General features: G+C 46.8%; 1 protein-coding gene and 2 long non-coding RNA genes across 3 annotated transcripts; 1 reads left to right on the top strand and 2 right to left on the bottom strand.

Annotated features, from left to right (window-relative positions):
• Nucleotides 1-5,736: 5,736 nt before the first annotated feature.
• On the bottom strand, nt 5,737-7,620 carry LOC122391189. Its single transcript, XM_043384866.1, has one exon. The coding sequence runs from the start codon at nt 7,618-7,620 to the stop codon at nt 5,737-5,739; it is 1,884 nt and encodes a 627-aa protein (XP_043240801.1).
• A 2,065-nt stretch (nt 7,621-9,685) lies between these two features.
• LOC122391192 lies at nt 9,686-10,229 on the bottom strand. Its single transcript, XR_006258307.1, has 2 exons — nt 10,056-10,229; nt 9,686-9,777 (listed from the first exon to the last, which is right to left on the bottom strand). It is a non-coding gene; the product is annotated as an uncharacterized LOC122391192 (long non-coding RNA).
• Nucleotides 10,230-23,962: 13,733 nt separating this feature from the next.
• LOC122391184 lies at nt 23,963-26,323 on the top strand. The gene is made up of 2 exons (XR_006258304.1): nt 23,963-24,138; nt 25,827-26,323. It is a non-coding gene; the product is annotated as an uncharacterized LOC122391184 (long non-coding RNA).
• The last annotated feature ends 372 nt before the right edge of the window (nt 26,324-26,695 follow it).

Here is a 26,695-nt window from a genome sequence, read left to right as displayed (position 1 = left end):
GAGATCTCAGGGGGGGGCCGAATCGGCCCCCCCCCCGCCAGTTTCTTGTCCCGGCGGAGCCCGCCAGGAATAGGGTTAACCCTCGCCGGACCTATTGGTTTTCTACATACGCGCCGGCCGAGGGGGGGGGGGGCGGGTACGACCCCCCCTCGCCGTTTCGCCCCTGGTGGAGCTAGCGCGTCGCGGAAAAAACGAGCGTGTGTGCCGTTACGAGACGCAGAGATTGGTACCCGATTTTAAGGTCCTAGGTCAACCGGTGACCTCTGAGGTCAGGTCAAGTGCCCCATGGTACGGTTCAGTTTTTGGTGAATAACTTCGCAAAAAACGGCCGCAGAGCGCCGCTTTTTGCAGCATCGTGTTCGCCTCGCTCAGGCGCGTCGAATGATATACTTTTTGTCCGGGTCAGGTCAACTTGGGGTGTTGACCTCAGGTCAAGGTCAGGTCAGCACCCCCAGGTCACGAAGTTTGTCGAAAGAGGTCATGTCGCATATCATTCGATTCGGCAGGCCTTCCTGAGTCCATTGGTGCCTTTCCCGACTCGCTAGCTCAATTTGATCAAGAGTTATTGACGAAAAACTAATTTGACCTTGATGACGTCATAAATGACGTCACGCAAGGTCAACATTGCAAAAGTGACGCATCTAACCTTGCAAGGAGTGCATCAAATCACGATTCTGTGTGCTTGAGATAGTTGGAGATCGTTCCCGGCGCCAGAATAGCAGTTTTCATTTTTCCCCATTGACTTATAATGGTGAGGTCACGAAAATGACCTGACCTCATATGACCTTTAGCAAAAATCCGAGATATACAAGTTGTGGGACTCATAATGGATACTAGATCCTGCAAGTTTCATTTCCCTGTGACATCTCCTCTGGCAGTGAGGGCGTTGCGAAGTTGCGACATCTGAAGACCGTGCAGAGGTTCACTTATGACGTCATAGGTCAGTGACCTGACCTGACCCAAAAATGCAGTTGGTGTCAAAAGATCCGGCTTGGATCAAAGGTCAGGTATGCCAAGTTTCAGCTCTCTATCGCCAGCGTGTTCGGAGCTATCGCGAAAAAACCCTATGGGGGGGGGGCGGCACCCGCCCCCCCCCCTCGGCCGGCGAGGGTTAAAGCCACAAAAAGACAATAAAACGCGTTCTACTCGAAATACGCCAAAACGCGATTCCGGCCAAACATGGTCTCGGAAAACAGGTCACAAGTCAAAGGTCTTTTGAGTCAGGGTCATGCAAATTATAGGGTAGGCGTAATATTGAATAACTCGAGGGTGCTGAAAGTTTTGCCGCAATCAGCCGCTTTTTGCGATATTTATTTGCGAAAAACTGAGGGTAGGAGGTCTCTTCGACACCCTCCTACAAATGCGAAGGTTAAGGTCAGGCCGTTGACCAATGGCGTCAAAAGTGAACCTCTGTAAGGCCCCAAAATGTCGCGACGTCGCAGCACCCTTCGTGCCAGGGGACTTTTCAACGGGGAATGAAGCTTATATGATCTAGTACTATCTCCCAGAGGCCTCACAACTTGAATGTAGCTATCTCGTATTTTTCTTAAGAGTCACCTGAAGTCAGGTCGGTCACGCAACCTCACGATTTAATCAATTGGGAAATATGAAAGCTGTTATTTTGGCGCCGGGAGCCATCTAAAGCTGTCTCAAGCGTATGAATTCGCGATTTTATACAGTTTTTGCAAGCCCCAGCATTCACTTTTCCATTCTTAAAGTTAGGCGACTTCATTTATGACGTCACTAAGGTCACAGGAGTTTTCACCAAAAAGTCCCGATCAAATTGAGCTAGCGAGTCGGGAAGCCACCAGTGGACTTGTAAGGACCTACCGCATCGAAGAAGCGATATGACCTCCTTGAGTCAGCCTCGTGGCCTGAGTGGCTCTGCCCTGACATGACCTGAGGTAAACACCTTAAATTGACCTCAACAAAAACAAAGCGTAAACTATTCGACGCGTTTGAGCATGCAAAACTCTTGGCTCTGTAACCACTTAAGGTGAAGCTGTTTACCAAAAACCGATCCCGCGACTTGGAGCACTTATACTGACCTCAGAGTTTATCGGTGGACCTGAGACATTCAACTCGGGTACCGGTTGCTGCATCTCATACGACGCACGCGCTCAGTTTTATCCGCAAGGCGCTAGCTCAATTAGGGGCAAAAAGACGGAGAGGGGTCGTAATCGCCCCCCCCCCCTCGGCCGGGGTATATGCAGAAAACTCAAAATTCCGTTGAAGGTTAAGCACTGAAGTGATATATTATGATGCGAGAAGGTATAGGTAAAAACAAGTATGCACACGAGCGGATGTGAATTAAACTGTGTTTGAGGTATGCCTTTTTTATTATACATTCGATTTGCTTTAGTTATTGCTAAGAACAGATACAACCAAGAAGAGCGCCCCTGAAGAAAAGGTGGCGCACCGGACGGGTGCAATTTTAAGGTCCAAGGTCAGTCGGGGACCTCTAAGTTCGGATCAAGCGCTGCATGTTAGGGTTAAAACTTAACCCTCGCATGTGTGCGGCGTTTGCCAGCTTCTAATGTGTAGGGGGGGGGGGGGTCGGTTGGACCCCCCCCCCCCTTGCCGTTTGGCCCCTGATCGAGCTAGAGCTTCGCGGAAAAAACGAGCGTGTTGCCCGTGACGAGAGGAAGCCGATGATACCCAATTTTAAGGTCCTAGGTCATTGGTTGACCTTCCAGGTCAGGTCAATGACCCAAAGTCGGGAAAATCGGGACCTGTTAGAAAGTCGTAAAGTGTGGCTGCTAAGGGGTTTTTCGGGCTGCTGATCACGAATATCGTGTTAGTTTTGATCACAGATGATGTCTTGAAGCATTTAGACCAGGTCGGGTCAGGTCAGGTCAGGTCAACCAGTAGGCGTCGTGACGGGTATTCGTAGTACGTGTCAACCACCTCTGACAGCTTCGTAACATGTTACGAAGTCACCAAAACTACTTCGTAAATGTTCAAATGGTTGCTAAATTCGAATTCAGCTCCAAAAACTAGCCTAGAAACATGTAAAACTCGAAAAAGTGACCCGAGGTCACCCGAGGTCACCAAAGGTCAATGACCTGACCTGACCTTCAGGTGACGTTGACACACACGGGAGTAACATCAAATCACATGTTTGAACGTTTGAAACCACGAAAAGCTTGCAAACACGCGGCTAGTGCGAGCCGACATACGCGAAATCGCGATTCCGGCCAAACATGGTCTCGGAAAAGAGGTCACAGGTCAAAGGTCATTTGGGTCAGGGTCATGAAATTTTCAGGGTATGTGTCAAATTGATCAATGCGAGGGTACTGAAAGTTTCGTCGCGATCGGCCGCTTTTTACGCGAGTTATTCGCGAAAAACCATGGGGGGGTCCATCCGACCCCCCCCCCCCTACACATGCGAGGGTAAATAAAAAAAAAATGGGAGCAAACAAGCATCCCGATTTTGACAGCATCGTCATGCTTTGTCACGGCACTTATCCACTCCCACGGCCGAAATATTAGTTCCTTTTTGTATGAGTTCTGGCATAATCCCGCACATTATGCTGCATGTTGTTTGCCATGAAAAAAGCATGTTCAGCTACGTTCTACGCAGAACGCACTAACCTAACCACCATCCCATCGTGCACCACTAGCCACCATCCCGTTCTGTGATCCGTTCCACCCCACACGAATCATCCGAGATACTAGTCAGTCGGGCTAGCGCTATCCTCCCCTCCCTTCATGACTGCACAGCGCTAAAACCCAGAGCCGAGACTTCCCGAGCGCGACCTCTGACCCCACGCGGTCCGAAGGGTCGGCCGATGCCTAAGGGCGCGCCGCGCGCCGGCCACCCGGATGGCCTCTGCCGAGTCTCCCTTCCATACACCGTTTACTACGCGCTCGATTCATTCATGATTCTGTGTTTCCGCGTCCCTCTCGCTAGGTGGCACCATATGTGTCATAGGCGATCCCAGGAAGATTGCGGCCAGAATACCCCAAACGGCAGAAAATGAGGTTTTTGGTGGATATCTCGGAAAGTATTTGGCATACAACGATGAAATTTCACAGTCTCGTGGTAAATGTGCATACACATAATCCGGGTTGATACTTATGCATTTAAACATTATATAGGACCAGATATGTCCGAAAAAGCAAAACCAACAAGACTTTTACTGGAGAGCCGTACCTACCTACAGACGATGCCCGATGCCCTATGCCTAGATAACTTTAAACTGAGTGAACATAATTTACTTAATCATTAAAATTGGCAACCTCATCAGTAGTATCAAATCAAATCAAATCAGTAGTAGTATCAGTAGTAATCAAAGTATCAGTAGGCATGATCCAAACATGTAGGCATTGCGGCGATGGGCGATACCTGTTAGGGTGCGGGCCATTTATTTTCATGTTCAATCTCCTCATATTGACGCAATCAACATTCAACGTCGCGTAAATATAGAATGTATATTCTTCGCAAGTAGCATATCAATACATTTATCACAAATCTAACGCATTCACATAAACACATTTTGACACGCACGCTCACGCACCAGAATCTGATGCGCCAACATTTTGATGGGTGCACATTCGGTACGAAAGTGCACGCTCGCAATTCAAGTCACATGACAATTTTTAGCTGCCGTCAACAGTAGGCGGCCATGCTGCATCAAAGCCTGTCGCATTCCATCTTTGTAGTTAGTCGCATGGTAGTAGGAACTACTAACTGAATGATTTAGCTTTTTAACCTGCTGTTGGGTAAACACTTGAATAGATCCTACTAGCTCAGTGTTATGATGCGGCCTCCGCCACCACCGTCAATCAAACTCAAACTACTGGATGCATTGGGATAGGGCACATGTATTGGGATCCAGTGATGTGGGGTAATGACAGAGAACCTTGGGTTGGTAACACCACAGTCACCGTAAAAACCTGTCAATCACACACATGAGAAAATGGGTTAAAAATAATGCTCTCTCAGCAATAAAGCGCACACATTCACACTCACATACACACTTCGCGTTAAATGTGACACATGAAAATGTGGCGAACGTTCAGTCGAAGCTTTGGTAAACGCATGATAAATAATCGAAACCAGTACGCTTGTACTTTGTAACAGAATTATAGCGCGAAAAAAAAATTATTAACACATGGTGAAGCCAAATCGCGACGAACGATACAACGGAAATGACTAGAGAAAAATAGAAACGTACTCTTTCCAGGTACCTCGAGTGACAACAGTGTGCTGTCTCCACAGTCACTCCTTCCATTCGCTCAATGCGCAACAAAGAAACAAACAAATAGCCGCCCAGCTCAATTAGCACTCATTCAATGGCTGGCGAACCTGCAAATGAGGAGAAACCAAAGTCAGATACAACTGTTACGCAGTTACATGGCTCCCCAAATTTGTGGATCACAAATTTCCTGCAATCCTCTCATCCACGAAATCAAAAACAATCTTCTGTAGCAGCATCACCTGGTGGTAACACAAGAAAAATACACCATCTGACGTGGTCGGCGGTTGCCACCGCGGGGCAACGGCACTCAGCAACGCGGACGATTCACACGGAAACGTACGAACGGATGTACCTTGCTTCCTCGGATACACCATTCATCACCGAGTCGAAACCGCAGACTTATTACGCCTCGATCGCGACCGGCGCGCACTCGTCCAAAAAACGTGACCTCCGGGATATCGAATCGCGCGCGCGCGTCACTGAGCGTCGGTAGCGTTCACTTTCACACCTGCGCGTCTCTCACGCGCATCGATCACTGGGCCTCGTGGCTCCCCGTCTGGGAATCTTCCCGGTCGTGCAGCAGGAGAATCAGGCGATTCACCGGCCGGTCGTAGTCACTGGAACCGATTCGCACGCACACTTTGCGGATCAGTCCATCGGCGCTCGGGTACACACACTTGATGCGGCCGAGCGGCCACCGTGAGCGCGGCTCGTCGTCGTCGACGACGGCCACGACGTCTCCGGGCTGCAGGTTACGGCGACGTTGCACCCACTTGTGGCGTTCCTGCAGGGTCGGCAGGAACTCACGCCTCCATCGTCGCCAGAACTGTTCCGCCAGAAACTGGACACGCCTCCAGCGCTGACGCACGTACAGGTCGGTCTGGGAGAAGCTACCGGGATAAGGCACGGCTACTCTACTCTTTAGTGTTAGTATCTGGTTCGGGCTCGGGGGGAGGAGAGTATCGTCCGGCGCTCCGCTGAAGTACGAGATCGGACGGCTGTTGACGATCGCTTCACACTCTGTCAGCAACGTCCGGAACAGCTCGTCGTCCAGTGTGTGGCCATGAGCCATGATCAGCGGAATCAGCGCCGACCTCACGCTCCTGATCATACGCTCCCAAGCCCCTCCCATGGAACTTGCCATCGGAACGTTGAACCGGAACTCGAACCAGTCGCAGTCCTTCTTGAGCAGCTCTCCTCTAATCTTGACATGATCCTCCACCTTCAGCGCCCCCTCCAGCATGTTCTTACCTCCCACGAAATTCGTCCCATTGTCACAGAACAGCTTGCGAATGGGTCCTCTCCGACAAGCAAACCGCCTGACAGCGTTCAGGAAAGAGTCGGCAGAGAGTGAGTTGACCGATTCTAGATGGATGGAGCGGGACGCCAGACAGCTGAAGAGTATTCCCCAGCGCTTGACCTCACTTCTTTTCTCTTTCACGTAGAAAGGCCCGAAACAGTCAACTGCACAGTGGCTGAAGGGTTCGGCTGGCTCCGTTCTCTCCTGTGGCAGGTCGGCCATCTTCTGTGTCAGCGGACTTCCGCGGAGTCTCTTGCACTTGACGCAGTCGAAGATGTAACTGCTCACTGCGGAACGGCCACCAATCACCCAATACCCAGAGGCGCGGAGCTCGTTCAGCGTCGAGCCGCGACCGCCATGACACGTCCTTTCGTGACACTCTCGCACGATGAGTTCCGTCACGTGGCTCTTCCTCGGAAGTATCACTGGATGGACCTCTTCCTTCGGCAGAGTGCTGTTCTTCATTCGTCCTCCGACGCAGATTAGCCCGTCAGCTCGGAGGAAGGGATCCAGCTTGTACAGCGGGCTACTGCGCTTCACAGTCCGACACCTTCTGTCACTCTTTCTTCTGCGTTTCTTGGTTCCCTCTCCCAGGTCTGCATGTTCTTCGTCGTCTCTGTTCTCTTGCTGCGTCTTCAGCACTGTGAGCTCTTCTTCGAAGGCGCTCTTCTGGACTGACTTCAAAATCACTTGCTCAGCTTGAAGCAGCTCATCCACTGTCATTCTCTCGACTGGGGTGTAGACTCTTGCGCCGGCCACACTTCTGTTCGAGCTTGCTTTACTTGCCAGGATGGCCGTGTAGCGTCGGCACGAAGCCACAGCTTTCTTCGCCCTGTGCCAGCTCGAGAAGTAGCTCAGGCGCTTCGCGAGTGTGTTGTCTTCATTTCCCTGTAGTCGGTCGCGTCCTCGCACGGGTCCTGCCGGTGATCGCTCATCGCGCTGATCGTCTGATTCGGCAACGTCTTGTCGATCTTCTTCTGTGTCGCCGCCCTGGTCTCTCTGTCGCCCGTCGGTTGGAAGCTTTTTCTCGTCTTCTGGTGGCTTCGAGATGGCGGCTTGGAAGGAAGCTCGCTTCACTTCAGGGTCGTCGCTCTGTACGTTGAACTCTTCTTCCATAGCTGGGAGTTCAATGCTCACTGTTAGTAGGGATGGGCCATGCCACCACAGACTGCTGGTCAGCAGCTCACTGGCGCTTGCTCCCCGGGACGCAAGATCCGCTGGGTTACTCTTCGAATCGATGTAGCGCCACTGTGACGGTTCCGAGAGCTGCCTGATGTCTTCGACCCTGTTGGCGACGAAGACGTGAAACCTCTTCGTCTCGTTCCGTATGTAGCCGAGCACGGCACGGCTGTCAGTTCAGTAGTACTCCTGGTAGTCGCCAATCGCCAGCTCGTTCCTGAGGAAAGAGCTCACCTTCGCCGACATCAGGGCACCCACCAGCTCCAGTCGCGGGATCGTCACGGCTCTGACAGGCGTGACTCTGGCCTTTGACATTATCAACATGCTGGTGATCTTGTCGTTCTTGTAGATGGTCCTGAGGTACGAGCACTGCCCACATCCATCGTAGCTCGCGTCCGAGAAGTGGTGGACCTCATATCTCTCAGCTCCACCGAGTTCCGTCGTGACGTAGCAGCGTGGGATCTTCAGTGTGGACAGGCGCTCTATGTCTTCTTTCCAGAGACGCCATTCTCGCTCCATGTCCTCCGGAATCAAGTCGTCCCAGCTGTACTTGTCCACGCACAACCGTTTCAGGATGTTCTTGGCCGCAAGAATGCACGGAGAGATGAGCCCGAGAGGATCGTAGATCGTACTCACGGATGACAATATGCCCCTTCTGGTTGCCGGCTTGCAGGGCAGGGTCACGTCGATGCAGAGCGTGTCGTCATCCATGTCCCAGTTCAGTCCCAGGACGCGTTCACGCGGGAGAGGCAGCTCCTCGTCCAGCGCAGCTTGACAGCTCTTGGACAAGCTGTACACAGGTAGTGTCTTCAAGACGTCCCTGTCGTTCGAGGTAAACTTGTGGAGTTTGAAACCCACCTTCAGGCAGAGACCAGCCGTGTCTTGTATCAGTTGCACCGCCTCTTCCGTAGTCTTCGTTGGAGCCACTCCATCGTCGATGTAGAAGTTCCGCTCCACAAGGGACGCGGCCTCGGGCGAGAACTCCTCTCCGTACGTGGCGCTCCGTACTCCTTGCACGCCTTTGCTTGCTCGGGCACAGCTATCTTGCTTGAGGCTTCTTGTTTTTCAAGCTTGCTCTTCGGTACGGGAAGCTCTGATGCACGCATCGCGTCTTCTTCTTCTTTGCTCCTCTGGATGGGAATCCCGGGTGCGCACATTCCATCCTCCTCTTCAAACTTCAGTAGAGCCCCTTGCTTCGCCTTCAGGATCTCACGCTCAGTATCCAGCTCCAGTTCCTGCATCTTCCACTGCAGCTCTTGTTTCTGACGCTCCATTTGCAGTCGCTTCTTTGCGGCAGCTGCTCTGGCTTCTAGCTCCGCTCTTCTCTGGGCGTCTTCAAGTCGCAGAAGGCTGATCTTCGATCGGACAGAACACCTTGATGATGCGACTGATGGCTGAACTTCTTGTGTCTTGTGAGTAGGCTCCAGTTTCTTTTCCATCTCGGCCTTCATTGTGTTGAGTTCAGGCATCACATCTTGGTGTCTTGACAGGTGTTGCTGCAAATCAACTTCAGAGAGAAGACCTTGCAGCTCACTGGAAGTCTGGACCAGATCGATGTATGCTCTCTTCCACTGGATGTATGCTTCTTTGAGCGTCTCATTCTCCTCTTCACCTGCCGCTTCCAGCCTCTTGATGATATCGACACCCTTCTTCAACTCCTTCAGATCCTTCTGGTACTTCTTTTGCTTGATGTCGATCTGGAACTGTCTCCCTTCTTCAGTCAGCGTTACTTGTCTTCCACGTTGTGAGGTGAGACCTGGAAGTCCACGCGCTTCACTGATGCTGTCTCCCTCCATGTTCGGTTCCTTGTTGGTTGACTCGTTAATGGGGGACAGCTACAGCTCTAACTACTGAGGTAATTGAGGAAAAAATAATAATGAGAAGCATAATTCTGACTCTGCGGGTCATGGTTAGTTTGTTAGTAGTATGGTCACTGACGGAAGGAAGAGTTTTTACTGATGCGGCCTCCGCCACCACCGTCAATCAAACTCAAACTACTGGATGCATTGGGATAGGGCACATGTATTGGGATCCAGTAATGTGGGGTAATGACAGAGAACCTTGGGTTGGTAACACCACAGTCACCGTAAAAACCTGTCAATCACACACATGAGAAAATGGGTTAAAAATAATGCTCTCTCAGCAATAAAGCGCACACATTCACACTCACATACACACTTCGCGTTAAATGTGACACATGAAAATGTGGCGAACGTTCAGTCGAAGCTTTGGTAAACGCATGATAAATAATCGAAACCAGTACGCTTGTACTTTGTAACAGAATTATAGCGCGAAAAAATTATTAACACATGGTGAAGCCAAATCGCGACGAACGATACAACGGAAATGACTAGAGAAAAATAGAAACGTACTCTTTCCAGGTACCTCGAGTGACAACAGTGTGCTGTCTCCACAGTCACTCCTTCCAGTCGCTCAATGCGCAACAAAGAAACAAACAAATAGCCGCCCAGCTCAATTAGCACTCATTCAATGGCTGGCGAACCTGCAAATGAGGAGAAACCAAAGTCAGATACAACTGTTACGCAGTTACAAGTTAATTCACAAACATGAAACAATGGAATATGAAAAAAACGGGCTGATCATGGACAACCGGAACACCGACAGGAACATTTTCAGCAAGGTCGCAACATCGTAGCGAAGTTAATCCAGAGCACCACTTATCCTCCTATACAGGTTCGTGACTTTAGCACACTTCAGAAGTACCTAGCAGTCGCAACTGCACCCCTCTTTGGAGGCCCAGGAAATCCAGTAAGCAGGACAAACATAAGAACGATATGATTTTGTGACGGCCGGCTTGATCTAAATTAATGAACTCCACTTCTTCGTCTTGATCAGCGATTTTTCCTCGGCATGCTATCTTACTTTGAATGAACTCGATGTTTACGAATTTCGCGCCGATTGAAAAGTTTGTCGGAATTACGGAGGAAGTATTTTGTCTAGGGCGATTATACATCCAGCTGGCGAATCTCGGTGTTGACGATGTCCTTTGGTCCATAAAACGTTGATGCAGGCAGGTGCCGCACTCATCTGGAAAAAAATGCCACAAAAATTGCCTTCATGGTCATTCACCATAAGGTTCATATTCAAAATCCCCTAGTCTTAGGCAATAAGGTACTATGAAGAATTCTGGTCCCCACCATGTACCTAAAACTTTGCACTGATGCGTTGAACCTACTAGAGACGGCAGACGCACAATTTTAAAGAAACAGGAAAGACATACTCATTGGAAAGCTGATGTCAGACAAAGGTAGTTATGAAAGGATCACTGCAAACAAGGTATGAACATGTTGCGAAAGGGTTCCGAAAAAGTTGCAAAAGTGTTGTTTCAAAAGATGTATGAAAATGTTGCGAAAGGGTTCCAAGGAATTTACAAAAGGGTTGTTTTAAATGAGTTATATTTAAGTTGCAAAATGGTTAGAAAGAATTTGCAAAAGAGTTCCCTCAAAAGAGTTATGAAAAGGTTGGGAAAGGGTTACAATGAGTTTATGAAGGGGTTTTTCAAATGAGGTAGGTATGTGAAAAGGTTGCAAAATGGTTACAAAGAATTTTTGAAAGGGTTATTTCAATTGAGTTGTGGAGAGGTTGCAAATGGGTTACAAATAATTTACAAAAGAGTTGGTCTGAGTGAGTTATGAAATGGTTGCAAAAGGGTTACAACGTGTTGGGTCGCGGCCGGCCGGCCGCGGACCATTTTCAGAAGTGGCGGGCAGACCGTGCGTCGAGTACTTGCTTTCTCGCGGGGCGGTACTGGGGTTCACTAGCTATTTTCATTTGCCATGAACTTGAAATTATACACTGTAATTAACGATCTTTTGTCAATTATTACAAGTTCTTCAAATTTATTCTTTGAAAGCAAATGATTTCATTTCACTCAAGAATTGTCTTGTCCACCACTACAACCGCCACCCAGCCGCCATCCATTGGAAGGGATAGGCTCTGCGGCACAAAGTGTCGTTTTAAACTGGACTGGGAACCAATGTGTGATGACATTTCGAGCTAAATTTATGCTCATTGTGTACCTAGAAGCACTGGGAACAACGCTCTGACTGTACATTTTTAGATTTTTGCCTCTAAATGAAAATATTTACAATCAAGTACTTTGCGAGCGCAGTTTAGAAGCTCCCGTAATGTTAAAGTCCTATCTCCTACAAGTATGTAAATACTGCTCTAGGGAACCAACAGTTCGCATCGTACTAGCTTTAAATTATATCCATATTGTTCCCAGTACTTTGCTGAACACTGTGGTGAGTGTACATTTTTCGTTTTTTGCTTTACAAGCGTAAAATTCGTCTGGTTTTATACCACTTCATTCGCCTCCATAGCCCGGTAACGGCGCCGCGCGGCGCGGCCGGCCGGCGCCCGCTGTAGTTCCAAACACTGCCCGATAGATGGCAGGCGCAGAAGTGGTCCCAGCCGTCCCGGTACGAATAATTTATGAAAGGGTTGCTTTGAATAAATTATGAAAAGGCTGCGAAAGGGTTAGATTGAGTTTACGAAAGGGTTGTTTTGGATGAATTATGAAAATACTGCACAAGGGTTACAAATAATTCATGAAAGGATTGCTTTAATAAATTATGAAAAGGCTGCGAAAGGGTTACACTGAGTTTACGAAAGGGTTGTTTCGAACGAGTTATAAAATGATTGCGAAAGGGTTACAAAGAAATTACAGAAGGGTTGTTTTGGATGAACTATGAAAATACTGCACAAGGGTTACAAATAATTCATGAAAGGATTGCTTTTAATAAATTATGAAAAGGCTGCGAAAGGGTTACACTGAGTTTACGAAAGGGTTGTTTCGAAAGAGTTATAAAATGGCTGCGAAAGGGTTACAAAGAAATTAAAGAAGGGTTGTTTTGGATGAACTATGAAAATATTGCACAAAGGTTACAAATAATTCATGAAAGGATTGCTTTTAGTAAATTATGAAAAGGCTGCGAAAGGGTTACACTGGGTTTACGAAAGGGTTGTTTCGAACGAGTTATAAAATGGGTGCGAAAGGGTTACACAGAATTTACAGAAGGGTTGTTTTGGGTGAACTATGAAAATACTGCACAAGGGTTACAAATAATTCATGAAAGGATTGCTGAACAAATTATGAAAAGGCTGCGAAAGGGTTACACTGAGTTTACGAAATGGTTGTTTCGAACGACTTGACTATAAAATGGTTGCGAAAGGGTTACAAATAATTTACAGAAGGGTTGTTTTGAATGAACTATGAAAATACTGCACAAGGGTTACAAATAATTCATGAAAGGATTGCTTTTAATGAATTATTAAAAGGCTGCGAAAGGGTTACACTGAGTTTACGAAAGGGTTGTTTGGAACGAGTTATGAATGGTTGTGAAAGGGTTACGAAGGGCTTACAAGGTTTAGCGAAAGGATTGCTTTAAATGACTTATCAAGTTGTGAAGATATCACAGCAGATTTCAGAAAAGAATGCAGAAATGGCTAAAGAAACAAATTGTGTTGCTACAAGTGATAAAGAAGCAATAAAAAAGCATCTAGTTTATCATTATGAAGAGCACGCTGTACTTACTAGGTAGCTTACCTCCGCCTCACTGGCTGACTCACCCTTCCACTACATTAATATAATGCGATTAAACACCTTTTCAAATAACGAAAAACTAGGCAAATGCCTCAAACCCGCCGAACAGCCGTTGGAACCGAAGAAAGTAATGAGAAATTGGCGGCAATATACACGGGAAGTATATTTGCGCAACAAATGTCTCATATGCGCATCAAACGTATGAAATTTCCAAAGTTCTTGATAATATCAAGGACATGGTTTTTTTTTCTTCTAATCCCCATTCAACCATATGTCCGCCTATACATGGGTTCTGTACCCTAACGTGTCCCAGATGACCTCCAATTGAGGTCTCTGATGACCCAAAGTTGACTTCTGTGACCTGACGTGTCCCATATGACCTTTGTGACCTCTAAGTGACCTCTCTGATGACCCCAAGCTGACCTCTGTGACCTGACGTGTCCCAGATGACCCCCATGACCTTCAATTGAGCTCTGTGATGACCCAAAGTTGACCTCTGTGACTTGATGTGTCCCAGATGACCTCCGTGACCTCCAATTGAACTCTGTGATGACCCTCAAGTTGCCCTCTGTGACCTGACGTGTCTCAGATTACCTCCGTAGTCTCCAATTGAGCTCTGTGATGACCCCAAGTTGACCTCTGTGACCTGACGTGTCCCAGATGACCTCTGTAACCTCCAGTTGAGACCTCCATCTACAACTCTCTTACCTCTCTGTGACCTCAAACTCTCGGAACTCATTTCTTCTAACCTTTGCCCCAGTGGGGGGGGGGGGGGGCATATGTTACCACCCTGTCGCGTTTTTTGCGTGTGAATAAAAAACCGCGGCGCGTAGCGCCGCGCCGCTTGGGGTGGCTTTTTGTACATCAATTTTGGACAATGTGTAAAATTTTTGACCCCAGGTCATGTCAGGTCAGGTCACCAGGTCAAGTTAACTGACCAAGCCTAAAAAAAGTTTGCAATCATGTCCAGCCTGCAGTGTTTGTCAGAAAGGTTTCAAACTTGGTGAATTGCATGCTGTTATGGGCGCCTACAATTAGTATATCTCGGAATTTTTATATCCGTGACCTAAGGTCAGGTCAGTGGCGTGACCTTTCCATTACAAGTCAATGGGAAAAATGAAAATGCCTCTAGATCCGTGTGTACGCATAGGAACAGTTCAAATATTTCAGAATCACAATGATTTGGACCACCCGTGATGACCAAGGTGTCATTTTTGCTGATAGCCTCTATAAAGGTCATCCGAGGTCATTTGAGGCTACAAAGTTTTTTTGCCAATAACTCGCGATTGGAAAGAGATAGAACGCTGGGGATGGTCTCATTGTGTTTGTCTTGTTGAGACGCATCGACTGATATGCAACATGACCTTTTCCGGTCAGGTCATGACCTTGACCTGAGGTCAAATTTTCAAGTTGACCTTTCAAGGTCAAATTATAGTTCATTCGACGCGTCTCGGCAAGAGGAACACGATTCTGGCAATATAAATGTCGTAGCTTTTTGCAGTCGAAAGTTATTGTCGAAAAATACTTTTCGTAAAAACAGCTATTTTTGGAGTTTTTGCCCTCTGGAGGCTAAACCGTTGACCTTAGGTCAATTTTGATAATGACCTTATCAAAAGAAGAGTTCAAAAGCTATCGATTGCTCTTCCTTGCGTTTTTCTAGCTACCATAGTTCCTGAGATAACGGCACGTTTTCTGAAAAATATAATGACAATTGGCAAATTTTGACCTTTGATGACCTCTGGTGACCCCAATATTGCTCTAAGATGAAAAATGACTGACATACTTTCACACGTACGGATTGAGAGCTATCGACTGATCTTTACCGCGTCTTTCTAGCCCTCTTAGTTTTTGAGTTAGAGGTGGGTGGTAACATATGTCCCCCCCCCCCACTAGGGCGAAGTTGGCTGAGACCGCCACTGGGGCGCGGGCTAAAGCATCGATTCTAGATGCCCTATAGCCACGAATCTCCTGTGATCGATCCCAAATTTTATGGCAAATCACGTGAGCGTTAGCAACCACAAGTCACCCAGTTGAGACAAAGCTTCAGAATCAGAGAACATGCTTGACCTGGCTGTCTCATAAGCTCGCAAACCAGAAGGGCGAATGTTCCTTTATGCATGATAGAGTTTTCGACCTTACTGACGTTTACTACGGGATCAGCTGATTGTGTAGCCTTTTAAATTCTCGAGTAAATCGGGTATTTAAGCCTCGTCGCAGCTACGTTCTGTCGTATCCTCCGACAAACCCCTCTTTCCTCAACATCCCTCCTTTTTCGCTACGACACAACTTGCGACGGGACATGTGTCGTAACTTGCGACGTGTCGTAGATGGACTTGCGACGCCCTGATCCCCCCGGCCTTAGCGGGCTTCTAACCAGTGGCGGCGGAAGCGGGGGGGGGGGGGGCAGCGGGGGCACGACGCCCCCCCCCATCTTCCAGGGTGGGGTGGGGGTGGGGGGGGGGGCAAAATATCTTTTTGCCCCCCCCCCCAAATCGTTATCGACGGCAGCTTGTCCTCCCTATATTAGCGGCCGTAGGCCTCAAAGAAAAGTTGAATGGAAGACAATACCTATCCTATTCCTGGCGGGGGGGGGGGGGGCCTCAGGACCCCCCCCCCTGAGGTTTTTTGGTTATTTCTCCCAAACGCTTTGAGCTAGGAAGCTCAAATTTTCTGACTTTTCCTAAAAGGCTTTTACGCAACATTTCTGAAAATTTTGAGCTGATCTGACCTCAGGTCAGGTCACCAGGTCAACCTAGATTTAGGTCATGAAAAAAGTTTGTCCTCTCACCACAGCAAGAGTTTTCGAGCAAATATGTTCAAACTTCCAGGTTCAAATAAGCTTACGGATATGTGCAATATATGTTTCGGTTTTTGTTATATCCTTGACAGGTCATGACCTGAGGTCACCAATGCTTACCATTACGGTCAATGGGGAAACGATTCAAACTAACATGTTTAGGGTAAAATCAGAACTTATATGCATGAAACATTCATATCGTCTTCATATAATGAAGAGTACGTTATTGGAGGTGTCATGTCATACCAGGTCACACAAGTTCACTGAGGTCAAATACTATTTTTGCATAACCGTGACCTGAGGTCAGAATTGAGAGTGACCTTAGTAGGTCAAAATACAAACCATTTGTTTCGCATTTATTAGAGAACTGCAACGGCGTTTACCGTTTCAGGCTATCAATAACGGTTCAGAAGTTATTGACGCAAAAGTGATGTTACTAAAAAATACGCTTTTAGATTTTTGACTCCTAGCGCCTCAAATAAAAAAAAATAGCTGAAATCTGTTGGCAGCTATTCGAAAGGAAATTTCCTCAGCTATCAGCTGCTTTTTTCCGTTTTGCTCTGACTTTTCCTAGATACTGAGCTAGACCTCATTCTTTGAAAACTCTGCCAAATCGGAAAATTTTGGCTTTTTGGGGGTCTCAGGGGCTTGTTTTTTCGTTTTTGATATTGAAAAATGTCTAAAATGTAGTTCACGTTGAGAACAATCCAATGCCGCTTACCGGATCAAAATCCGTCCATTAGTTTCCGAGATCTCAGGGGGGGGGGGCCGAATCGGCCCCCCCGCCAGTTTCTTGTCCCGGCGGAGCCCGCCAGGAATAGGGTTAAGTAAAAAATCCCCTTCTGTACCTGACTTGACAGCTCATGTGTGAAAGCTTTAAACGTTTATTCCAGGTTACTAAAAAGGTAGTTCCTTGACTCAGATGAGACAGAATATCTCACTTTTTTGCAAATGTTTTCGTTTCGATTTTTCGTTGTAAAGGCCAAGGGGTGAAAAATAAGTGGCCTAAAACCGGTGAGAAAACTAGATTTGGGGGTACAATAGGTTTCGGTAAGGATCAGGTGTGCCTCCCCCCATCCCAAATTACCTTCCACCGCCTCTGCTTCTTACTGCCATATTCATTGTTGGATTAACTAGAAATTCACCATACATACTCACAAATGTATGTTCTTTCGTATAGTGAAGGAAAAAAGAAAATCGGCCGGTAACTTTTTGAGTTATTGGCGTGTAAACGCAAAAAAGTCGTTGATATTGCAGATTTGACCACATTTGACCTCATTTGACCTTTAAGATATTGACCTAAGGTCATGAAATTCACACACAACAGAGTTCCCCATGGCCCCCACCTACCCTCCAAATTTGGTCTTTCTAGCTCTAGTGGGAGCTGAGATCTTAGGGGGGCGACATCCGCCCCCTCCCCCTTCCACTGGGCGTAGTACTCGCAACCCTTCGTGTTAACCCTCGCCCATATAGGGGGGGTGGGGGTTGGTGCACCCCCCCCCCCCTGAGGTTTTTCTTAGCTACACGCCGAACCGTTTCAGATAGCCTGCTCAAATTTTCAGTACCCTCTGGGGCATCCTTTGCGCAACTTTTGATTTTTTTTTTTTGTCAAGGTCATGTCAGGTCACGGAGTTATGACGTCATAAAGGGAACAACCTCCGGCCAGATTTACGCTAAATTGGAGATTGCTTCACATTGGTATAATTGCCGACTGACTTGACACACTGATGAATTGTTTTAGAATCACAGCTGGCTGATTTGACATTGGCACAATGTCCGTTGACATTTTGAAGGTTACTAAAGGTCAAGGTAAGGTCAGTGACCTCGGTTGACCTGTAATGACTTCTTGCACTTGTATGCCTTTTCGGGGTATTTTGATGCCCTGAATTCGAATTTGCTATCCATTTCAGGCATCGTCGGTTGTTTCTTGTAGTTCATTTTGGGTCAGGGCCAGGTCAGTGACGTCACACGCCTGACGTGACCCAATGCTACAATGACTACAATGACTTCCGATGCTCCCAACGCATCATTTTTAGAGTTATGACATCGAAATACACACCAAACGATAGAGAATTGATCAAGGATCACGATAGTGAAGGTTTCAAGTCGATATCTCTTACCGTTTTGCCGCAATCGGCGCGGAAATCTGAAAAAGTTAGATTTTTTTCCGAAAATTTGACCTTTGACCGGTCATAAGTAGGTCAAATGTTGACCTAGGACCAAAAAATATACCACCAATCGCGAGATCTCGTTTAGAGCAATCCGTTGGTCTTTTCCGCTAAGCTCTACGACGCTCCGTTTTCAAACGCCAGGGGGGTCGCACCAACCCCCCCCCCCCTGCATGGGCGAAGGTGGCAAAACACCGTTTACGGGCGAGGGTTAACACGCGCAGTGGAAGGGTTGCGAGTACTACGCCCAGTGGAAGGGGGGGGGGGGCGGATGTCGCCCCCCCCCTAAGATCTCAGCTCCCACTGGAGCTAGAAAGACGAAATTTGGAGGGTAGGTGGGGGCCATGGGGAGCTCTGTTGTGTGCGAATTTCATGACCCTAGGTCAATATCTTCAAGGTCAAATGAGGTCAAATGTGGTCAAATCTGCCATATTAGCGACTTTTTTTGCGTTTACACGCCGATAACTCAAAAAGTTACCGGCCGATTTTTTTTTAACTTTCACTATACGAAAGAGCAAACATTTGTGAGTACGTATGGTGAATTTCTAGATAATCCAACAATAATATATATGCAATAATATATGCAATAATATGGCAGTTAGAAGCCTGCTAAGGGTAAGATGTCGCCGGCTGAAGCGGCATCGGCCGACGCGGGAAACGCGGCAATCACAATTTTGTGTTTACACACTCATAACTCAAGTTGTTACCGGCCGATTTTCAAAATTCTTTGACCATATGATTGCCTGTACATTTATCAGTCTTCTTACCGAATTTGACGCGAATCTAATATAATCAGCGGTAAGGAGCGCGATGTAAAGACGGAACCGTCCCGCCCCGGCACAGTCTACAATTCAGGCGGCGCGTAACGGCTAGCGCCGGCCGCGGCGCCGCCGCGGCGGCAGGATGTTTGACTTTACGCCGCTATTACTACACCTTTTTAGGCGCAATTTCAAAAAGTTAAAGGCCAAATTCAAAAAGTTGAAGATCGATTTCAAAAAGCTAAACACCAATTTCAAAAACTTGAAGTCCAATTTCAAATAAGTTAAGTCCATTTTCAAATAAATGAAGTCCAATTTCAAAAAGATAAAATGCTATTTCAAATGAAATGCAATGATACATTACATTTAGTAACATTCAGTTTTTTAGACCGTCATTTCGATGTAAACGCTTGAAATGCAGCTTGCAAGTGACCTTTTTAAAATGACTCACAATAGCAGGAGTATGTTGAGGTAAAAGGCTTCATACAAAAGAACGTGCAATATTAAAACGAATGCTATTGTTGATCGTAGATTTTACTCTCGCTGTCTGGTTCGTCGGAGTTCGTCGAGTATATATTAGAGTTCAGTGGTCGAGTTCGACCTTTGTTGAAACTTAAAAGCGAGTAATATCGATGTGATCTGTTCATTATTTTTTAATAGCTCTATTTGCTTACCGTAATTTTAATATATCGCGTTTTAATCATAATCTCGGGCATGTCTCAATCTACGTCGTCCCAGGACGTAGATGATCACTTTGATCCAGATAATATTGAGGTCACTTTTGCCGAGACAGACGAGGGACCGGCGGCCTCACCAGTCCCCAGCGGGTCAGGTGACGGTCCGCCTCAGCCGACCGCGGGGCCGCGCCCAGCGGGTCAGGTGATGGTCCGCCTCAGCCGACCGCGGGGCCGCGCCCCAGCGGGTCAGGTGACGGTCCGCCTCAGCCGGCCGCGGGGCCGCGCCCCAGTGGGTCAGGTGATGGTCCGCCTCAGCCGACCGCTGGGCCGCGCCGCAGACGGGGTCTGGTGCCGGGTACCAAACGCGGCCTCTACAAACGCGTCGGTGCTGATGCCAGGGAGCGCATCCTGGATGTATACAGAGCAGGCGGTGACTGGAAGCTTGCCGCCACGGCAAACGGCGTCGCAGTCAGAACGGCGTATGGCTATATAACCAGACCAGATGGCTACACTCCAGCGCCCCGTGCGGAGCGACCTCCAAGAAAGTAGACGGTCCAATGGTGGATAAGATGTTGAAATACGTGGAGGAGAATCCCCTGATAACACTGACGGAGATCGGTCGCAAACTAGAAGCTGACACGGGAGTTTCGCTGTCACTACCGACGATCCACAGCCATCTCAATGGACGGATGTATACCATTAAGAAAGTGAATGTAGAACCTATATCGATGAACAGTCTGGACAACAAACAGAAAAGGGCCCTCTTCGTACAGAAGGTCATGCAAGCGAACGGGCAAGGAAGGACCATCATCTATAGGTATTGATGAAACCAACGTGAACCTGTTCTTACGGCGCTCGCAAGGTCGTTCTCTCCGAGGCACGCGCTGCTCAGTCAAAGCGGCCAATGCTAGGGGACCAAACATTCATGTGATAGGCGCTATGTCCCAGACAGGTATGGTGCACTGGGAGCGAAGAAGAGGCTCTTTTCGCAAGGATGACTGCAGAGAATGGTTGAGGCACGCCCTCGAGGCCTGCCCAACACCGCTGGACCAAACCACCGTGACGTATGCGACAACGCGCCCGTACACACGGACCTGGAGAGCGTCGTGGCGGACTTCCCTGGACTGGAGCTGCTGAGGACGGCACCGTACAGCGCTCCACTGAACCCCATCGAGGCGGTTTGGTCGTCCATGAAGGCCCACATGAAGCGAAGCATGTCAAGCTCCTCGCGGGAGATGATGGACACTCCGCATGGAATGACCCAGCAGGAGCACCGCCTGCGCTACCTGGAAGCGAGAATTGACGCGGCAATGGAGCAGATCACTCCAGTGATGTGCCTTCACTTCTATAACCATGTGCAGCGCCACTATGCAGGGTGTATGACCCTGGCTGACCTTGCCATGGGCTGCTAAACGGTAAACGCCACGGCGGACAAAGAGCACTGCCGGTGACTTGCTCCAACAACGATCTTGTGAATATCTACGACTTTTGAGCACCCATAGATTGTAGTGAACGTACAAGTGTGCAATCATGCTCGCACGGATTGTACCATACTGCGCATTCTCCTGCACCTGTTACATGCGTGGGGTCTCTTGTTTTTGTTTTGTCTCGTAATAAATGTGTTACATACTCTTTTTTATTTAAAAACCAATGTCGTAAAACGATATACCAAGTACCTATCTACGTAATTCTGACAAGCCAGCCAACATGCACACAAAGGCAGCCAAGTCTCATCTCTCTTCTTTGTGTGCAATTTAATGCGCCAGCATATATGTATATGCACGTAACAAAATAATAATGACAAAATAATTATGATACCAATTGTTATCCTACATCTTCCATCGAGTGAATCTAACACCTAATCGTGTTTGCTATGGCATAAAAAAGATTAGGTAGGTATATTACCTACATACCTATAACGAATTGCATCAATCAACAACTCGTTTGAAATAGCATTTTATCTTTTTGAATTTGGACTTCACTTATTTGAAAATGAATTTAGGTTTTTTTGAAATTGGACTTAAGCTCTTTGAAATTGGTGTTAAGCTTTTTGAAATCGAACTTCAACTTTTTGAATATGGTCTTTCACTTTTTGAAATTGCGCCTAAAAAGGTGTAGAAAAGTTGTGAACCGATTTTCTTACTTTTTGCACGAGAAGATCCGCAATTCAATTCTGGACAGGTAACCGAAATTTCACATTGATATTATGCTTGCGGCGCGAGTTATTGGCGAAAAACAGGAGGGGTGGGCGAAATCCGCCCCCCTTCCACTGCGCGTGTTAAAGCATCTGAAGTTGAAGCAGAACAAGACAGCTATTTTCGAAAAACATAACCGACTCAGGTCTCCAGGAAGAAGGAAAGCCTTATATGCATACCTGGCTTTGTTTTCAGGCCATTAGTGACCTCATCACGGCAAAAGACGAAGAGCTGAAAACGGCTGTCAATGAAGATCCCACTCGGGTGTTCGGAGAGGAGCAAGGCAAACCCAAGGACTGGAGGAAACTAATCGACCGCTCACTGGACAAAGGCTCCTTCAAGGGCTACAAGGAAACCACATCTGAGCTGCTGCGGTTGGTTCGAAATAAGGTGAGGGTCGGAGACACGCAAGTCTCCTGGCTTTTTTATTGTAGTCGCATGAAGCTAATTAGTACCACGATTCACAACATGATGTACCGTAAAGTGGGGCTATTTGAGACAGTGGGGCTATTTGAAACAGTACTGTAGTGGTTTAGTAAAAACGCTGTACGTACCATGAAAACCGTTTCATATTTTTCATCATTTTTGCTCAGGCTGATGTGGAATTAAACGATGAATGCCATGACAAAGTTTTTTTGAAAAGTTTGAATTTTTTTGAAAGAAATTTGGCATTAAATGAGAAACACAGAAAAACCACAATTTAACCCTCGCCGGCCGAGGGGGGAGGCGGGTGCCGCCCCCCCCCCATAGGTTTTTTTCGCGATAGCTCCGAACGCGCTGGCGATAGAGAGCTGAAACTTGGCATACCTGACCTTTGATTGAAGCCGGATCTTTTGACACCACTCGCATTTTTGGGTCAGGTCAGGTCACTGACCTATGACGTCATAAGTGAACCTCTGCACGGTCTTCAGATGTCGCAACTTCGCAACGCCCTCACTGCCAGAGGAGATGTCACAGGGAAATAAAACTTGCAGAATCTAGTATCCATTATGAGTCTCACAACTTGTATATCTCGGATTTTTCCTCAAGGTCATATGAGGTCAGGCAATTTTCGTGACCTCACCATTATAAGTCAATGGGGAAAAATGAAAATGCTATTCTGGCGCCGGGAACGATCTTTAACTATCTCAAGCACACAGAATCGTGATTTGATGCACTCCTTGCAAGGTAAGATGCGTCACTTTTACAATGTTGAACTTGCGTGACGTCATTTATGACGTCATCAAGGTCATATTAGTTTTTCGTCAATAATTCCCGGTCAAATTGAGCTAGCAAGTCGGGAAAGCCACCAATGGACTCAGGAACACCTGCCGAATTGAATGATATGCGACATGACCTCTTTCGACCAACTTCGTGACCTGGGGGTGCTGACCTGACCTTGACCTGAGGTCAACATCCTAAGTTGACCTGACCCGAACAAAAAGTATATGATTCGACGCGCCTGATCGAGACGAACACGATGCTGCCAAAATCGCGGCTCTGCGGCCGTTTTTTTGCGAAGTTATTCACCAGAAACTGAACCGTACCTTGGGACACTTGACCTGACCTCAGAGGTCACCGGTTGACCTAGGACCTTAAAATCGGGTACCAATCTCTGCGTCTCGTAAAAGTGCACACGCTCGTTTTTTTTCCGCGACGCGCTAGCTCCACCAGGGGTGAAACGGCGAGGGGGGTCGTACCCGCCAACCCTCGGCCGGCGCGTATGTAGAAAACCAATAGGTCCGGCGAGGGTTAAGTTATACGAAAAACACCCCTACCTGCAGCTTAACATGGTTGAAGTTTTAAAAGCTTTGCAACCGAATCTATCATAACTACCTTTATACTTGGCTAAGTACATTTTTCATGGAGACATTATATATTGTTAAGGGCAGACGGTAGTGACGATTGTGTAACCCAATGTCTCAGACGTTAGGCGGCGGCCGCGGCCATAACGGCCGGAGCGACACCAGCGCCACCATCGGCGGCCGGCCGGAACTATCGCAACGGATCGTTAGGGTGCAGGCCCCCTGTAAAGGCGGACATTTGGCCAGATGGGGATTAGAAGAAAAAAAAACATGTTCTTGATATTATCAAGAGCTTTGGAAACTGCATACGTTCCATGCGCTTATGAGACATTTGTTGCGCAGTGTACCCTCCCTGTATAATGTATATTGCCGCCAATTTCTCGGCATTTCCAGCGGTTCAAACGTTTCTTCTGGGTTTTAGGCAATTGCCTGGGTTTCCGTTATTTGAAAAAAGGTGTTTAATCGCCCGATCAATCTAGTGGAAGGGGTGAGTCGGCCAGTGATTTCGAGGTAAGCCACCAATTAAGTGCAGCCTGCTCTTCAGTCTTCATGGACTAGACTGAGATGCTTTTTATTTCTGAGTATAATTATAGCCCCATTAGTGTGACATTGTTCCTCACTTGTTGCAACAAAATTTGTTACTTCTTTATCCATTCATATTCTTTTCCTAAAGCTGCTGTGATTTTTTTCGCAACTTGTTAGGTCACAACTCACAACCCTTTCACTAAGCCTTTACGCAAGCCCTTCGTAACCCTTTCGCAGCCTTTTCATAACTTATTTGAAACAGCCCTTTCGTAAACTCATGGTTACCCTTTCTCAGCCTTTTAATAGTTTATTCAGAGTAACCCTTTCATAACTTATTTTTAACTATGTTCAATATTTTCATAGCTCATTCAAAATAACCCTTTCGTAAATTATTTGCAACCCTTTCGCGACATTTTCCTGACTCATTCGAAAGAGGCTTTTCATTAACTTATTGTAACCCTGTCACAGCCCTTTCATAATTCATTTAAAGCAAATTTCTCATAGATTATTTGTGACCCTCTAACAACTTTTTCATATCTCATTCGAAAAATCTCTTCATTAACTCATTGTAACTCTTTCGGAACCTTTTCGGAACTCTTTTGAAGGAACCCTTTTGCAAATTCTTCATAACTCTTTCACAGCCTTTACATAACTCATTTCAAACAACACTTTTGTTTACTTGTTGAACCCTTTGGCAAAATTTTCATAACTCATTCGCAGTGTCCCAAAATTTGTCAATTTGGGTGGAACAAGACATCCAAATGAAAATAATTTTCCACTCCCACCTCCAACTTTCAATAGCAATTTACCACTCATGAAAGAGCATCTAATTGCATGATCGCATCAGATTCTACCATTGTACAGGAAAGTGCAATTTTTCCTTCTTCTGTTCTTTATTTCAATTTTTTTTGGGGGGCGGGGCTAACCTTATCAAGAATATACCACCCTCATCCCTTTTTTGGAGAGGAATTTTCCCCTCTAACACCCAAGCATCAATATAATTTTGTGATGAGTCATTCGACACTGCCCTTTTGTAAATTATTTGGAACCCTTTCACAACATTTTCATAACTTGTTTGAAGTGATTCTTTCATAACTACCTTTGACATCAGCTTCCCGAGTATGTATTGATCTTCCCTATTTAACATTGATGCAACAAGTAGTGCCTACTAAATTTATTAGTATGCCATTACCACCCAATGCCATTACAACATGCTGCTGAAATCAGAACATGTGTCACTCATGTGCAGTTTCAAGAATTGTTGTGGTGGCTCTGCAGTCTGCAACCCACTTCATTAAACGGCTGCTTGTTAACTCCTCAGATAGTAGGCATATGCTTCTAGCCTGCATATATTGATTCAGGCTGCGTTGAAGAATTGACTTACTTTCTTTGAAATTGGTATCCCATTTGTCAAGTACCTAGGTAGTATGCTCTTTTTCTGGGCTGATTCATAGTAGTGTCAGTGTCAGTTATCAGTTTGTATTTATTGTTTAACAAATAAGAATATTACCATCAGGCTGTTCACGCATGAATGTGAAGTTTCACTAGTGGGGACCGAAATTCCTCATAATATCTTTTTACCTAGGGCTAAGGGGTTTTAAATATGAGCCTTCTGGTGAATGACAGTGACACTGAAGAAAATGTTTTTGTGACAATTTGGCTTTTCTTTACAGATAAGTGCGACACCTACGTGCATCAACGTTTAGTGGACCTAAAGGACATCGTCAGCACCGAGATTTGCCAGCTGGAAACGCAGTGGGGCTACACGCAATGGAGGCACGCGTACCACTCGTCCTAGACAAAGAAACGTCCTCCGTGCTTCCGACGAACTTCAATCGGCGCGAAATTCCTAAACCTCGAGTCACGAGTTCATTCGGAGTAAAATAGCATGCCGAGGAAAAATCACTGTTCGGGACGAAATGTGGAGTTCAGTAATTTAGATAAAGCCGGCCGTCACAAAATCATATTGTTCTTGTTTTTGCCCTCCTGCCATGGATTTCCTCGGCCTCTAAAGCGGGATGCAGCTGCGACTGCTACTTCTAAAGTGTGTAAAAGTCATGAACCTATAGGACGATAAGTCGTGATCTCGATTAACTTCGCCACGAGGTTGCGAACTTAATGAAAATGTTCCTGTCGGTGTTCTTGTTGTCCATGATCGGCCCGTTTTTTTTCTTCTTCGTATTCAGTTATTTCATGTTTGCGATTTAACTACTGGGCGGGCAGAATCTATGCAAGTGTTTACCCAACAACCTGTTGAAAAACAGGACGGAATGCGACATGCCTTGACGCAGGACGGCCGCCGACTGTTGAAGGCAGCTAAAAATTGTTATGTGACTTGAATTGCGAGCGAATGTGCAGTCTAGGGTGTTTCATTACACTATGGTAAAATAATGTTGGTTCAAAACTCAGCCATATCGACTTTACCCCAACTCTACCCGTAAAACTGAATCGATTGATACGCTTGAAACCCAAATTGAAGTATATTTAGGGGTCGCACACTTTTGTCACCAAAACTCGTTACACAGAGAAGGGGGCACATCCT

The sequence above is a fragment of the Amphibalanus amphitrite genome, unplaced genomic scaffold (assembly GCF_019059575.1).
Source record: "Amphibalanus amphitrite isolate SeventyFive unplaced genomic scaffold, NRLGWU_Aamphi_draft 000425F_arrow, whole genome shotgun sequence".
NCBI classification, from domain to species: Eukaryota; Metazoa; Arthropoda; class Thecostraca; order Balanomorpha; family Balanidae; genus Amphibalanus; species Amphibalanus amphitrite.
The sequence above is the reverse complement of the archived record's forward strand: the minus strand, read 5'-3'. Positions and strand labels throughout refer to the sequence as shown.